The sequence below is a fragment of the Oncorhynchus clarkii genome, chromosome 1 (assembly GCF_045791955.1).
Source record: "Oncorhynchus clarkii lewisi isolate Uvic-CL-2024 chromosome 1, UVic_Ocla_1.0, whole genome shotgun sequence".
NCBI classification, from domain to species: Eukaryota; Metazoa; Chordata; class Actinopteri; order Salmoniformes; family Salmonidae; genus Oncorhynchus; species Oncorhynchus clarkii.
Genome location: NC_092147.1, coordinates 9,560,438 through 9,575,601, shown reverse-complemented (window position 1 = coordinate 9,575,601; position 15,164 = coordinate 9,560,438). Strand labels below are relative to the sequence as shown.

Sequence of the window (15,164 nt, the reverse complement as noted above, 5' to 3'; positions counted from 1 at the left end):
AGCTTTGTGACATCAAATGGACTTTGGTGGTCAAGATGTGTTGGTATCTGTACTGATGGCGCAAAAGCCATGACAGGGAGACATAGTGGAGTGGTAACGCGTGTGCAAGCAGTTGCTCCCGATGCCACTTGGGTACACTGCAGCATCCACCGAGAGGCTTTTGCTGCCAAGCAATGCCTGATAGCTTGAAATACATTTTGGATACTACAGTGAAAATGGTTAACTATGTTAACCTCTCTAGGGTATGTGGGACGTTAGCGCCAAATTCAAATACAGAAATGCTTATTATAAAAATTCAGAAAACAAAACATATTTTACATAGGTTTAAAGATTAACTTCTTGTTAATCCAACCACGGTGTCAGATTTATAAAATGCTTTTCAGCGAAAGCATACCTAGCTCAGAACATAGCCCAGTTGACAAATTATTACAAACAGTAACCAGCCAAGCAGAAGCGTTACAAAACAAAATTAATCCCTTACCTTTGATGATCTTCATATGGTGGCACTCAGAAGACATTCCTTTACTCAATAAATGTTCCTTTTGTTCGATAAAGTCTCTTTATATCAAAAAACCTCAGTTTTGTTTGCGCGTTTTCTTCAGTAATCCACAGGCTCAAACGCAGTCAAAACAGGCAGACAAAAAAAATCCAAATTGTATCCGTAAAGTTCATAGAAACAAGTCAAACAATGTTTATATTCATTCCTCAGGTTGTTTTTAGCCTAAATGATCTATAATATTTCAACCAGACAATAACATTGTCAATATAAAAGGTAAACAAGAAATGCACTCTCTCGGGATTGCGCATGAAAAAGCTCTGCGACACGGTAGGGTCCACTCATTCAGACTGGTCTTACTCTCTCATTTATACGAATACAAGCCTGAAACAATTTCTAAAGACTGTTGACATCTAGTGGAAGGAATAGGAACTGCAAATTGAGTCCTATGTCAATGGATACTGTAATGGCATTGAATAGAAAAAAATAGAAGAAAAAAAACTTCCTGAATGGATTTTTCTCAGGTTTTCGCCTTCCAAATCAGTTCTGTTATACTCACAGACACTATTTTAACAGTTTTGGAAACTTTAGAGTGTTTTCTATCCAAATCTACCAGTTTGCATATCATATCTTCTAATTTGGGCATGCTTTTCATCCAAAATTCAGAATGCTGCCCCCTACCCGAGAGGTTAAAGCAAGGCCCCTGAACCCTTGTGTATTTTCTGCACTATGTAAAGATATAGGCAGCGACCATGTAACGCTTTTACAACATGCAATATTGCGCTGGTTATCAAGGGACACATTTTCTTTAATTGAGAGATGAGCTGAAAGTTTTCTTTACTGAACATAATCTTCACTTGTCTGAACGCTTGGCATGATGACGAGTTTCTCACACGACTGGCCTATCTGGGTGATGTTTTTTCTCGGCAGAATGATATGAATCTAGGATTAGAGGGACTCTGCAACTATATTCAATGTGTTTGACAAAATTGAGGCTACGATTAACTTCTTGCTCCTACTTGAGACGCAGATGTCTCAAGTAGACACCTGGAAATGCAAATGCGCTACGCTAAATGCTAAATGTACTCGTTAAAACTCAAACGTTCATCAAAATGCACATGCAGGGTATTGAATTAAAGCTACACTCGTTGTGAACCTAGCCAACAAGTCAGATTTTTAAAATGCTTTTCGGCGAAAGCATGAGAAGCTATTATCTGATAGCATGCAACACCCCAAAATGCCTGAATGCGACGTAAACAAAGATTTAGCGTAGCCGGCACTACACAAAACGCAGAAATAAAATATAAAACATTCATTACCTTTGACGAGCTTCTTTCTTGGCACTCCTATATGCCCCATAAACATCACTATTGGGTCTTTTTTTCGTTTAAATCGGTCCATATATACCCAAAATAGCTTTCTATGGAAGCTGTGTAATTCAGGAAAAAACATTGTTTTAAAACGCAGCGTCATTTTTTAAAATTAAAAAAGTCGACGATAAACTTTCACAAAACACTTCGAAATACTTTTGGAATCCAACTTTAGGAATTAGTAAACGTTTATAATCTATCAAAATGATTACAGGGCGATGTATATTCAATAGCTCCTCGTCTTCAAATCAATGGCTGAAAATGTGCACCTCACAACATCCTGGCGGAGACCGGAAGAAATTGAATCCAGTTAGTTGGATTTACCAACAAAAAATGGAAAATGATGACAATGGCGACATCGTGTGGAATCTGTAGGAATTGCATGCAGGTCCATAATTAATTTTGTGCCCTTTTAACAACTCATGAAAGTGACGCATGGAAATTATTTTTAGCTTTCAGAGAGCAGTTTTTCTTGCGCTTTTCGATGAAACACACGATCTGTTATAGTCACAGCCGTGATTTAACCAGTTTTAGAAACTTCAGAGTGTTTTCTATCCACACATACTAATCATATGCATATACTATATTCCTGGCATGAGTAGCAGGACGCTGAAAAGTTGCGCGATTTTTAACAGAATGTTCGAAAAAGGAGGGGGTAGACTTAAGAGGTTTAAGTTGTTGGAGCTCTTCTCTGTCTGCATTAACAAGGACAACACACAGGTATTTCCATCATTGTATGATTTTTTTGTGTGCAAATCAACTCAAGCTTACGGACAATGTCAAATGTCATATAGCGAAGCACCTGAGTGAGTTGGGTGCGGAATTACGCAGATACTTTCCCAAAACGGATGACACAAACAACTGGATTCGTAGTCCCTTTCCTGCCTCCAGTCCACTTACCGATATCTGAACAAGAGAGCCTTATTGAAATTGCAACATGCGGTTCTGTGAAAATTGAATTTAATCAGAAGCCACTGACCGATTTCTGGATTGGGCTGCGCTCAGAGTGTCCTGCCTTGGCAAATCGCGCTGTTAAAACCTCTTAAGTCTACCCCTTCCTTTTTCGAACATTCTGTTAAAAATCGCGCAACTTTTCAGCGTCCTGCTACTCATGCCAGGAATATAGTATATGCATATGTGTGGATAGAAAACACTCTGAAGTTTCTAAAACTGGTTAAATCACGGCTGTGACTATAACAGATTGTGTGTTTCATCGAAAAACGCAAGAAAAACTGCTCTCTGAAAGCTAAAAATAATTTCCATAAGTCACTTTCATGGGTTGTTAAAAGGGCACAAAATTAATTATGGATTATTATGGATTATGGATTAATTATGGATCTGCATGCAATTCCTACAGATGTCACGATGTCGCCATTGTCGTCATTTTCCAGGGAGTTTTTTCTTGGTAAATCCAACTAACTGGATTCAATTTCTTCCGGTCTCCACCAGGATGTTTTGAATGTGCACATTGGCAGCCATTGATGTGAAGACGAGGAGCTATTGAATACACATCGCCCTGTAATCATTTTGATAGATTATAAACGTTTACTAATACCTAAAGTTGGATTACAAAAGTATTTCGAAGTGTTTTGTGAAAGTTTATCGTCGACTTTTTTAATATTAAAAAATGACGCAGCGTTTAAAAACGATGTTTTTTTCTGAATGACACAGCTTCCATAGAAAGCTATTTTGGGTATATATGGACCGATTTAAACGAAAAAAAGACCCAATAGTGATGTTTATGGGGCATATAGGAGTGCCAAGAAAGAAGCTCGTCAAAGGTAATGAATGTTTTATATTTTATTTCTGCGTTTTGGGTAGCGCTGGCTACCGCAAAATCTGTTGTTTACGTGTCGTGCTGGTATTTTGGGGGGTGCATGCTATCAGATAATAGCTTCTCATGCTTTCGCCGAAAAGCATTTTAAAAATCTGACTTGTTGGCTAGATTCACAACGAGTGTAGCTTTAATTCAATACCCTACATGTATATTTTAATGAACGTTTGAGTTTTAACGAGTACATTTAGCATTTAGCGTAGCGCATTTGCATTTCCAGGTGCCTACTTGAGACGCAGACGTCTCAAGTAGGAGCAAGAAGTTTAACGGGAAAAAAAATATTCTTCCAGTCCGTGGTGAGTAATCCCAGTCCTAATGTTCAGAAATTATTTTCGGTCATATGAAACGGTAGCGGCAACATTATGTACAAAATTAGGTTAAAAAAATAAGTTATAAAAAAACAAAAAAAACAATTGGTTGGGGTCATGTAAAACGGCTGCCATCTTCTCAAACCGCCATTTTGGTGTGTGTGTGTGTTATTGGTGTGTGTGTGTGTGTGTTTTTTTTGTTGTTGGTGTGTGTGTGTTTTTGGTGTGTGTGTGTGTGTGCGTGTGTCTGTTTGTTTGTCTATGCACATAAACTTTTCGAAATGTAATTACCTTCATTTGCAGCTACAACTGGGCTAAATTGGGTTAAATCCACTGGTACTGTTGCATCACTTTGGTTTCTTTAGTCTGTTCTAATGTCTCTCCCTCTCTCACTCGTTCCAGCACCACCAAGATTCACTAAAGTTCCCGTAGACCAGATTGGCGTATCTGGGGGTGTGGTCTCATTCGTGTGCCAGGCGACAGGAGACCCTAAGCCCCGGGTGAGCTGGAACAAGAAGGGGAAGAAAGTCAACTCCCAGCGCATTGAGGTGAGACAGCGTAACCTTGTAACCCTACACTGCCCCCTACTGTTGTGGATGTAGTATGGAATAATACATCTGAATATAATATACATAACAAATACAATTTAGCGGACACATTTATCCAAAACAACTTACATATTTGTATATGTGGCCCCAACAGGAATCGAACCCACAACCCTGGCATTGCTAAAGCTTTTACAAGCTGAGCCACACAAGTCTATTCGTTCATTTGACATGGATATATCACTTCTTTGTTTCACCAAGGTAGATCATTTACTTGTACACAAACTACATCACGACAGACCGTGGTTTTAATTTAACCAGGCATCAATTACAAGAAACCACCATGTTTAGTGACATGACATGGCACAGTGCCAATGCAATCTACTTGTCCTTTTCCACTTGAATGACTAGCTGAATTTGACGTTTGTTTGACGTTCGGTTCTAGTAGTGGCGTGCTACTTTCCCCCTGCGCCCGCTGTGCCTTATTTATGATGTTTGTTTGTTGTGTGTCTCTGTGTGAGCCCAGATGGTGTGTCTAAAGTCATGATTGATTCTCAGGGTTTTCTTAATTAACACACTCCTCACATCGACAGCGCACACACACACAGACTCGCTAACACACACATACACACTCTTGTGCTAACACACTATCACGTTAACAACGCTGCCAGCGTACTTAGAAGGAGGGAAGAAGATGGTACCTGAGTATTAATAAGAGAAGAAGAAGATGGAACCCAAGTACATGACAAGTACAGGACAGGCATGTACAGGACAAATACAGGAGAGTACAGGACAAGTCACACACTGCAGACTCTGGTTCAATCCTGGGCTGTATCACAACCGGCCGTGATTGGGAGTCCCATAGGGCATTGCACAATTGGCCCAGAGTTGTCCGGGTTAGGGGAGGGTTTGGCTGGGGTACTTGCATAGTTAAATAAATAAAACAAATATAATACAGGACAGTACAGGACAGCACAAGGCCAGTGCAGGACAGTACAGGACAGCACAAGGCCAGTACAGGACAAATACAGGACAAGGACAGTACAGTACAGGACAAGGCCAGTACAGGACAAATACAGGACAAGGCCAGTACAGGACAAGTGCAGAACAAGGCCAGTACAGGACAAATACAGTACAGGACAAGGCCAGTACAGGACAAATACAGTACAGGACAAATACAGTACAGGACAAGGCCAGTACAGGACAAGGACAGTACAGGACAGGACAAGTGCAGAACAAGGCCAGTACAGGACAAATACAGGACAGGACAAGGCCAGTACAGGACAAGGCCAGTACAGGACAAGGCCAGTACAGGACAGGAGAAGTGCAGAACAAGACCAGTGCAGGACAAGTTCCTTGAGATGACAAATACAGGCCAATACATGACAGTGCAGGACAAACACAAGACAGTACAGTACAGGACAAGTACAGGATAGGACAGTACCATACAGTACAGGACAAGTACAGTATAGGACAAATACAGGATAGGACAGTACCTTACAGTACAGGACAAATACAAAGCAGTACAGGACAAATACAGAGCCGTACAGGACAGTACAGGACAAATACAGAGCCGTACAGGACAGTACAGGACAAATACAGAGCCGTACAGGACAGTACAGGACAAATACAGAGCCGTACAGGACAGTACAGGACAAATACAGAGCAGTACAGGACAGTACAGGACAAATACAGAGCCGTACAGGACAGTACAGGACAAATACAGAGCCGTACAGGACAGTACAGGACAAATACAGAGCAGTACAGGACAAGTACAGGACAAGTACAGAGCCGTACAGGACATGTACAGAACAGGTCAAGTACAGAACAAGACAGGTACAGGACAAGTTCCTTGAGATGACAAATACAGGACAGATCTATACAGGACAAACCGGGGACAATACAGGACAGTACAGGATAAGTACAGGACAGTACAGAACAAATACAGAGCAGTACAGGACAAGTACAGGACAGGACAATTACAGGACAGTACAGGACAAGTACAGTACAGGACAAATACAGGGCAGTACAGGACAAGTACAGTACAGGACAAGTACAGTATAGGACAAATACAGAGCAGTACAGGACAGTACAGGACAAGTACAGGACAGTACAGGACAAGTACAGGAAAGAACAGAAAAAATCCAGAACAAGTCCAGGACAAGGCCAGGACATGTCCAGGACAAGTACATTACAAGACACATAGAGGAGAGTACAGTACAAGTAAGAACTGGACAAGTACAGAACAGGACAAGTACAGGAGAGTACAAGACAAATACAGAGCAGTACAGGACAGGTACAGGGCCGTACAGGACATGTACAGGACAGGACAAGTACAGAACAGGTCAAGTCCAGACAAGACAGGTACAGGACAAGTTCCCTGAGATGACAAATACAGGACAGATCGATACAGGACAAATCTGGGACAATACAGGACAGTGCAGGACAAGTACAAGACAGGACAAGTAGAGGACAAGTACAGGACAGTACAGGACAGGACAGGACAGGACAGTACAGGACAGTACAGGAAAGAACAGGACACGTACAGGAAAGAAAAGGACACGTACAGGAAATAACAGGACAAGTACAGGACAAGCCCAGTACAGGACTAGCCCAGTACAGGACAAGTCCAGGACAGTACAGGACAGTACAGGACAAACACAGGAGAGTACAGGACAGGTACATTACTGTTTTGCATTCTCTTCCGCTAAGACTGAGAAAAAACGATTGAACTGTGGATCCAATGATTGCTATTTCCTTGCTTTTAAAAAGTCATTTTATGAAGGTTCAAAATCGTTGCATTTCCCCTCCAGCAGCTTTTGCTTTGATATTGATCTGGACTCAGTCACAGTGCTGTTTCCTCATTAGCGCTGTAGCCTTGAGATTCATCATGACTCGATGCTGAACCGTTCGGCTGACAACAGGCACCTCCACACACCACTTCACTTGGTCACCCACATCTATCCATACATGTGTTCTCTTTGTTATATATTATGGAAATCACATGTAAAATCACATGTAAAATCACATGTAAAATCACATGTGTAGCGTGATCTATGAGAACAATATGAGCACACTGACAGTTATGTTATGATTATTAGTTGACATTGCTGAGAATGAGGGTTTATACTCTGCAAAGGTACTTATTTCGAATCATAATTGTCCTAATGGATGGCTTTGAACATTTTGAAAACGTTAAACTTCAAAACTAACCTTATTCCATGGTGACCTTTTCTGAAGACTTGGCCACTGGACTAGCATAGCGATGTCCTGGCTCATATTCTGAAGCTTTGCAGTGAATGAAATGGTATACAGTATGTGAAATGAAGGTGCCCCTAGGAGCTAGTTGAGGAGTCTAGCTCCTAGAAGAATAGTTAGGTTGTCTTTAACTCAAAAACAGATCACTATAATGTTGCCATTTCTCTCTGACACAGACTATAGAGTTCGATGAGGGTGCCGGCGCCGTCCTTCGGATCCAGCCTCTACGAGCGCCGCGGGACGAGAACATCTATGAGTGCGTGGCGGAAAATAGCGAGGGTGAGGTCAACGTTAACGCCAAGCTGTCCATAATCAGAGGTGAGTCACTCGACGGTGCCTAATGATGAGGTCCTGACCAATGGACCAATGGAGTCCATTGTCCAATAGTCGTGCAATATATAGTGTTTGATTGCTCACTGCACCAATATTCTCAGCCAGCTTCACGCATAGATGTTTGTTCCTTGTACTAGTACCTTCTATCTCAGGGGTCTCTAACCTTTTCTAGCATGAGAGCTAATTTAAAAAAATGAAACTTGTCACGAGTCATATAGTAATTTTTCTCTAGCTTTCAAATAGTCACATTCTTCTCTTCTTCTCTGCAACTTTTCCCTAGGTTCTTAGTGTACAAGAGACAGTAGTGCACAATATTTTCTGTCGATATACCTGGTAAAATAACGGTTAATTAACAACTCTAAATGGGGTTCTATAAAATCTGAGATTTGTTTCCCAAATTTTGTTTTATGTTTTCCCAAATTATGTTCCGTTAGATTTTTATATATTTTTGTATATTTTCACTCTCAAAATTACAATTGTTTATAGAGAAACAACAGAATTGGATGTCGATGCTTAAATCACATCTGAATAACTTTTTTAAAGGGGTATGGAAGAAAACTAACACATTTAGATTTGTTTTGTGTAATTCCCCCTAAATAACCTATTTGGGCTAGGTGGGAAGCTAGCAACCCACCTCAACAACATCTGGTGAAATTTTAGAGCGCGAAATTCAAAATACAAAAATCATAATATTAAACATTCATGAAAATACAAGCGATTTACATCGTTTAAAAGCTTAGCTTCTTGTTAATCCAACCGCGTTGTCAGATTTCAAAAAGGCTTTACGGTGAAAGCATAACATGCGATTATCTGAGGACAGCGCCCTGCATTAAAAACCTTTTCCAAACCAGCAGAGGCGTCACAAAAATCAGAAATAGCGATCAAATTAATCACTTACCTTTGAAGATCTTCCTCTGTTTGCAATCCCAAGGGTCCCAGCTACATAACAAATGGTCGTTTTGTTTGATAAAGTCCTTCTTTATATCCCAAAAAAGTCAGTTTAGTTGGCACGTTTGATTCAGTAATCCACCCATTCAACATGCAGACTTCATCCAAACAAGTCAAAAAACATTTCGAATCAATCATCAGGTACCCTAATATGTAAATAAACTATCAAATTTAAGACGGAATGTAGTAAGTTCAATACCAGAGATAAATCACGAAGCCCTCATCCACGCGCGCCACAAGACTACAGTCCTATTGAGAGACAACTTGAAAAACTACAACTACTAGCTTTTTCAAAAAACAAGCCTGAAACCCTTTCTAAAGAGTGTTGACATTTAGCGGAAGCCATGGGAACTGCAATCTGGGAGGAATTCCTTTGAAAATCTCAAAGACAAGTATTGGAATGGCCTGTGACCTCAAAAACACATTTTGTGATGGATTCTCCTCGGGGTTTTGCCTGCCATATCAGTTCTGTTATACTCACAGACATTATTTTAACAGTTTTAACTGTAGTCTCCACAAACAATTATGTTAGGTCAGCACCTATTCACAGAAAAACACAGCCATTTTTCCAGCCAAAGAGAGGAGTCACAAAAATCAGAAATAGAGATAAATGAATCACCAACCTTTGATGATCTTCATCAGATGACACTCATATGACTTCATGTTACACAATACATGTAAGTTTTGATTGATAAAGTTCATATTTATATAAAAAAATCTCAGTATACATTGGTGCGTTATGTTCAGTAGTTCCAAAAACATCCAGTGATTTTGTAGAGAGCCACATCAATTTACAGAAATACTCATCATAAATGTAGATGAAAATACAAGTGTTATGCATGGAATTAAAGATATACTTCTCCTTAATGCAACTGCTGTGTCAGATTTCAAAAAAGCTAAAAGCAAAAAAGCTTTACGGAAAAAGCAAACCATGCAATAATCTGAGTACGGCGCTCAGACAACAAATACATATATCCGCCATGTTGGAGTCAACAGAAGTCAGAAATAACATTATAAATATTCACTTACCTCTGATGATCTTCATCAGAATGCACTCCCAAGAATTCCAGTTCCACAATAATTGTTTGATTTGTTTGATAAAGTTAATAATTTATGTCCAAATAGCTTCTTTTGTTAGCGCGTTTGGTAAACAAATCAAAACTCACGAAGCGCGTTCACTAGTTGCAGACGAAATGTCAAAAAGTTCCGTTACAGTCCGTAGAAACTTGTCAAACGATAGAATCAATCTTTAGAAGGTTTTTAACATAAAACTTCAATAATATTCCAACTGGAGAATTCCTTTGTCTTCAGAAAAGCAAAGGAACGGGAGATACCTCTCATGTGAATGCGCGTGACCAGCGCGTGACTGCTGCCAGACCTCTGACTCATTCCCCTCTCATTCAGCCCCCCTTCACAGTAGAAGCCTCAAACATGTTTTTAAAGACTGTTGACATTTAGTGGAAGCCTTAGGAAGTGCAAGATGACCAATATCCCACTGTATCTTCAATAGGGGCTGAGTTGAAAATCGACCAACCTCAGATTTCCCACTTCCAGGCTGGATTTTTTTCTTATGTTTTTGCCTGCCATATGAGTTCTGTTATACTCACAGCCATCATTCAAACAGTTTTAGAAACTTCAGAGTGTTTTCTATTCAATACTACTAATAATATGCATATATTAGTATCTGGGACAGAGTAGAAGGCAGTTTACTCTGGGCACCACTGGGTACCTTATTCATCCAAGCTACTCAATGCTGCCCTCAGCCATAAGAAGTTTAACAGAAACTTCAGAGTGTTTTCTATCCAATACTACCAATTATATGCATAACTTGGCTTCTGGGCCTGAGTAACAGGCAGTTTACTTTGAGCACGTCAGTCATCCAAACTTCCGAATACTGCCCCCTAGCCTTAAGAAGTTTTACACATCTGGCCCTTTAATTGCCATCTAGCGAGTTAGGAATGTGTCCTCTAATGTGGTGGTCTGTACTGCTGCTGCTCATTTCATGGCAAAGTTTGATCTAAATAATAGATACAAATGAAATAATTACTCATGACATACTTCTGTCAGGTAAGCCTACTTTACAGTTAATATTTAATTGAGAAGGTTTTAGGGGAAAGTATTTCTGTCAAACCACAAGATGGTTACACATGGAGTGATGGACAAACGCACGCACCACACAGACAGGTGCAATATTGCTGGAAATTAATTGCCATATATTGTGTCAGGTTTGGCTTTTTAAGCCAATAGTGGCTAACCAGGGGTGGGATAACATCAATGTTGCGTTGATTAGATAGTAGCTGGGAGTTTGCGGTATCTGATACTTATGAGATTTCTTTGACATTTTGCGGTGGAACACGTGTGTGCACTTTCAGGATTGTTTGGGGAGCTACTCATAGGTTGGCAGCGAGCTACTGGTAGCTTGCAATTGACCTGCTGGAGACCCCTGTTCAAGCTCTTTATAATGTAGCTAGCTACCTGTAACCCTCTATTGGATGCATAGGCTACATCCCTTGCAGTCAGGATGTTTCCACGTGTATACTAACTACTGGCCGCTATGCTCAAAACAAACTTGGACATGAGGAACGCTGATCCTACCCCAGTCTTTGTGGGCGACCGTGGCAGATGCATATCACAGTGGGCACTTCCTGGTCTATCATGCGTCATTCTGCAATGCAACTATATTTAATTCACCATTCAGAAAGGAGTGTATAGACATTCTATCCCAACAGGATTCTCTATTTTATCACATTTGTTTTTACTGTATTCACTGATGCAAAAGGGAGGTAGGAGGGCGGAGGAGAAGAGTGGTGGTGGAGAGAGAGGGAGAGATTATGGATTGGTTATGAAAGATGGAAGAGTGGTCACCAACTGTGCTGAAATAGTATTTATTGAATCTGTATCAAAATGTGTGCCTGTTGTTGACGCTCACACACTCCCCTCCACCTCCCCCTTTTTCTGTCTGTCTGTCTGTCTGTCTGTCTGTCTGTCTGTCTGTCTGTCTGTCTGTCTGTCTGTCTGTCTGTCTCTCTGTCTGTCTCTCTGTCTCTCTCTGTCTCTCTCTGTCTCTGTCTGTCTGTCTGTCTGTGTCTCTGTCTGTGTCTCTGTCTCTGTCTGTCGGTCTCTCTCTCTCTCTGTCTCTGTCTCTGTCTGTCTGTCTGTCTCTCTGTCTGTCTGTCTGTCTGTCTGTCTGTCTGTCTGTCTCTCTCTCTCTGTCTGTCTCTCTGTCTCTGTCTGTCTGTCTCTCTCTCTCTGTCTCTGTCTGTCTGTCTCTCTGTCTCTTGCTCTCCCTGTCTCCCTGCCTTTCTCCCTCTCTCCCCGTCTCTATCCGTCTCTCTCTCTCTTCCTCCATCTCCCCCTCTACACTCCCCCTGCTGTATCTACACTCCCCTGCTGTATCTACACTCCCCTGCTGTATCTATACTCCCCTGCTGTATCTACACTCCCCTGCTGTATCTACACTCCCCTACTGTATCTACACTCCCCTGCTGTATCTATACTCCCCTGCTGTATCTACACTCCCCTGCTGTATCTACACTCCCCTACTGTATCTACACTCCCCTGCTGTATCTACACTCCCCTACTGTATCTACACTCCCCTACTGTATCTACACTCCCCTACTGTATCTACACTCCCCTACTGTATCTACACTCCCCTACTGTATCTACACTCCCCTGCTGTATCTACACTCCCCTACTGTATCTGCACTCCCCTGCTGTATCTATACTCCCCTGCTGTATCTATACTCCCCTACTGTATCTATACTCCCCTACTGTATCTACACTCCCCTACTGTATCTACACTCCCCTACTGTATCTACACTCCCCTACTGTATCTACACTCCCCTACTGTATCTACACTCCCCTGCTGTATCTACACTCCCCTACTGTATCTGCACTCCCCTGCTGTATCTACATTCCCCTGCTGTATCTACATTCCCCTGTGCTCCTCTAGATAGTATTAGTATTGAGAAGCGGTGCCCTGTCCCTAGTAGTTTTCCTGTGCTGCCCCGAGTCTGTCAGGGATGTGTCTTGTGGCACCTCCTGGCTGCTGCCCTGCAACAGAACAGTGAGCTGAATGGTTAAGATACAAGACCATCTGCCTTCTACAGCCAGTCCTCTGGGAGTCCTTGGGAAGACTATAGACACCTGCAGTTATTATTTCTGCACTTGTTCCCTGTTTCTTCTTCTTTCTCTTGTCTATCATGTTTTAAATTCCTTTGGACCTCTCTCTCTCTGTATCTTGTCTCTCTCTCTTTCTCTCTCTCTCTCTGTATCTTGTCTCTCTCTCTCTCTCTCTCTCTCTCTCTCTCTCTCTCTCTCTCTCTCTCTCTCTCTCTCTCTCTCTCTCTCTCTCTCTCAAAATTAAATTCAAATGACTTTATTGTAATGGTTAAGATATGTTTACATTGCCAAAGCAAGTGAAATAGATAACAAACAAAAGTGAAATAAACAATAAATAAAAAATGAACAGTAAACATTATGCACACAAAGGAATTGAGACATTTCAAATGTCATATTAAGGCTATACACTGTAGAGTGTTGTAACAATGTTCACATATATCATCTCTCTCTCTCACAGACAAACACACACACATCCTCCTGCTCCCTCTTTCCCATCTTGTTCACCCTCCTTGTCTCACCAGGTGGAACTAATCCAAACCTCTCCTCTTTTCCTGTAGTGTTCCTGAATAAACTCCACTCTAGCCTTGACCAAGACCTCTCTCCTGCCATGCTCACTTTCTCTCTCTCCTCTCGCTCTCGCTCTCTCCTCTCTCTCTCTCTCTCTCTCTCTCTCTCTCTTCGTCTCTCTCTCTCTCTCTCTCTCTCTCTCAATTCAATTCAATTCAAGGGCTTTATTGGCATGGGAAACATGTGTTAACATTGCCAAAGCAAGTGAGGTAGATAATATATAAAGTGAATATATAAACAGTATAACAGTAAACATTACACATATAGAAGTTTCAAAACAATGAAGACATTACAAATGTCATATTATATATATATATATATATATATACAGTGTTTTAACAATGTACAAATGGTAAAGGACACAAGATAAAATAAAAATCTCTCTCTCTCTTCGTCTTTCTCCTAGCGTAGGACAACTCAAACACAGGTGCTGGTATTTTGAAGCTGTCTAGATTTGCCTTTCCCAGGCTCTCAGGTTTCTTGCCCCCTTCCACAATTGTTGTCTTTCTCTCTCCATTTCTTTCTCCCATCTGTCATGTGTTTTCACTTTCTCCCTCGTCTTCCTTTCTCTGTCTTTCTCACTCTATCTCTCTCCATCCCTCTCTCTCTCTCTCTCTCTCTCTTTGTGAACCTCCTAGCTGAGAGAGCTCATTAGTGAAGAGAGTGGTGCAGGGTGGGGCCACCAGGCTTGTTTGATCAGGCAGCCTGTTAATTGGCTGATTTCCTGGAGAACCAGGAAGTGGTGTTTGTTCTACCATTCACTACCCATTCCCATTTAATTGGATCTGACACACATGGTTCTTATACTGTATAGGCTACACACACACACACACACACACACACACACACACACAGTTCTTATCCTGTATAGGCTGCACACATGCACTCAAACATCACACACACACACGCACGTCCACACTGAGGGAACAAAAAAGTCAGAAACCCTCTGCATCCCAAATTGCTCCCTATTTAGTGCACTACCTTGGACCAGAACCCTCATGACCAGACCACTACATATGGAATAGGCTGCCATTTTGGACATCATGCATAACCCCACTGCCTTGGCTCGGTGTGCTGTCCTATGATTCACCTCACGCTCAAAATCTTGTCGTCCCACTCCATCCTCCCCTGGAGAGAATGATGTGGTTTCCAGTCAAACCTCCAACCTCACCGCCCTGCCACCAACGCTGCCCATCCCTCCCCTGGAAGTTTACTGTGAACAAGGCCGGCCACTATGGGCCACAAGCAGGACCCAATCTACCCCCCAGATAGTTTCAGCCACAAATGCAGCTGGGCGCTAGCCACCAATCTCCCAGATGAAAAATAAATTAAATTAAAGAGAGCGCAGGGAGAGAAGGAGTGAGGCCTTAGGACATCCTTCCT

General features: G+C 41.6%; 1 protein-coding gene across 5 annotated transcripts in view; it reads left to right on the top strand.

Moving 5' to 3' along the window:
- The window catches only part of LOC139420041 (protein tyrosine phosphatase receptor type Sa), a 367,333-nt gene that overhangs the window by 180,009 nt on the left and 172,160 nt on the right, over window positions 1-15,164 (top strand). For all 5 annotated transcript variants that reach the window (XM_071170075.1, XM_071169830.1, XM_071169988.1 and 2 more), the window contains 2 exons: window positions 4,411-4,556; window positions 7,988-8,129. In XM_071170075.1, coding sequence (XP_071026176.1) covers window positions 4,411-4,556; window positions 7,988-8,129 — 288 coding nt within the window. The remainder of the gene's footprint in view (window positions 1-4,410; window positions 4,557-7,987; window positions 8,130-15,164) is intronic.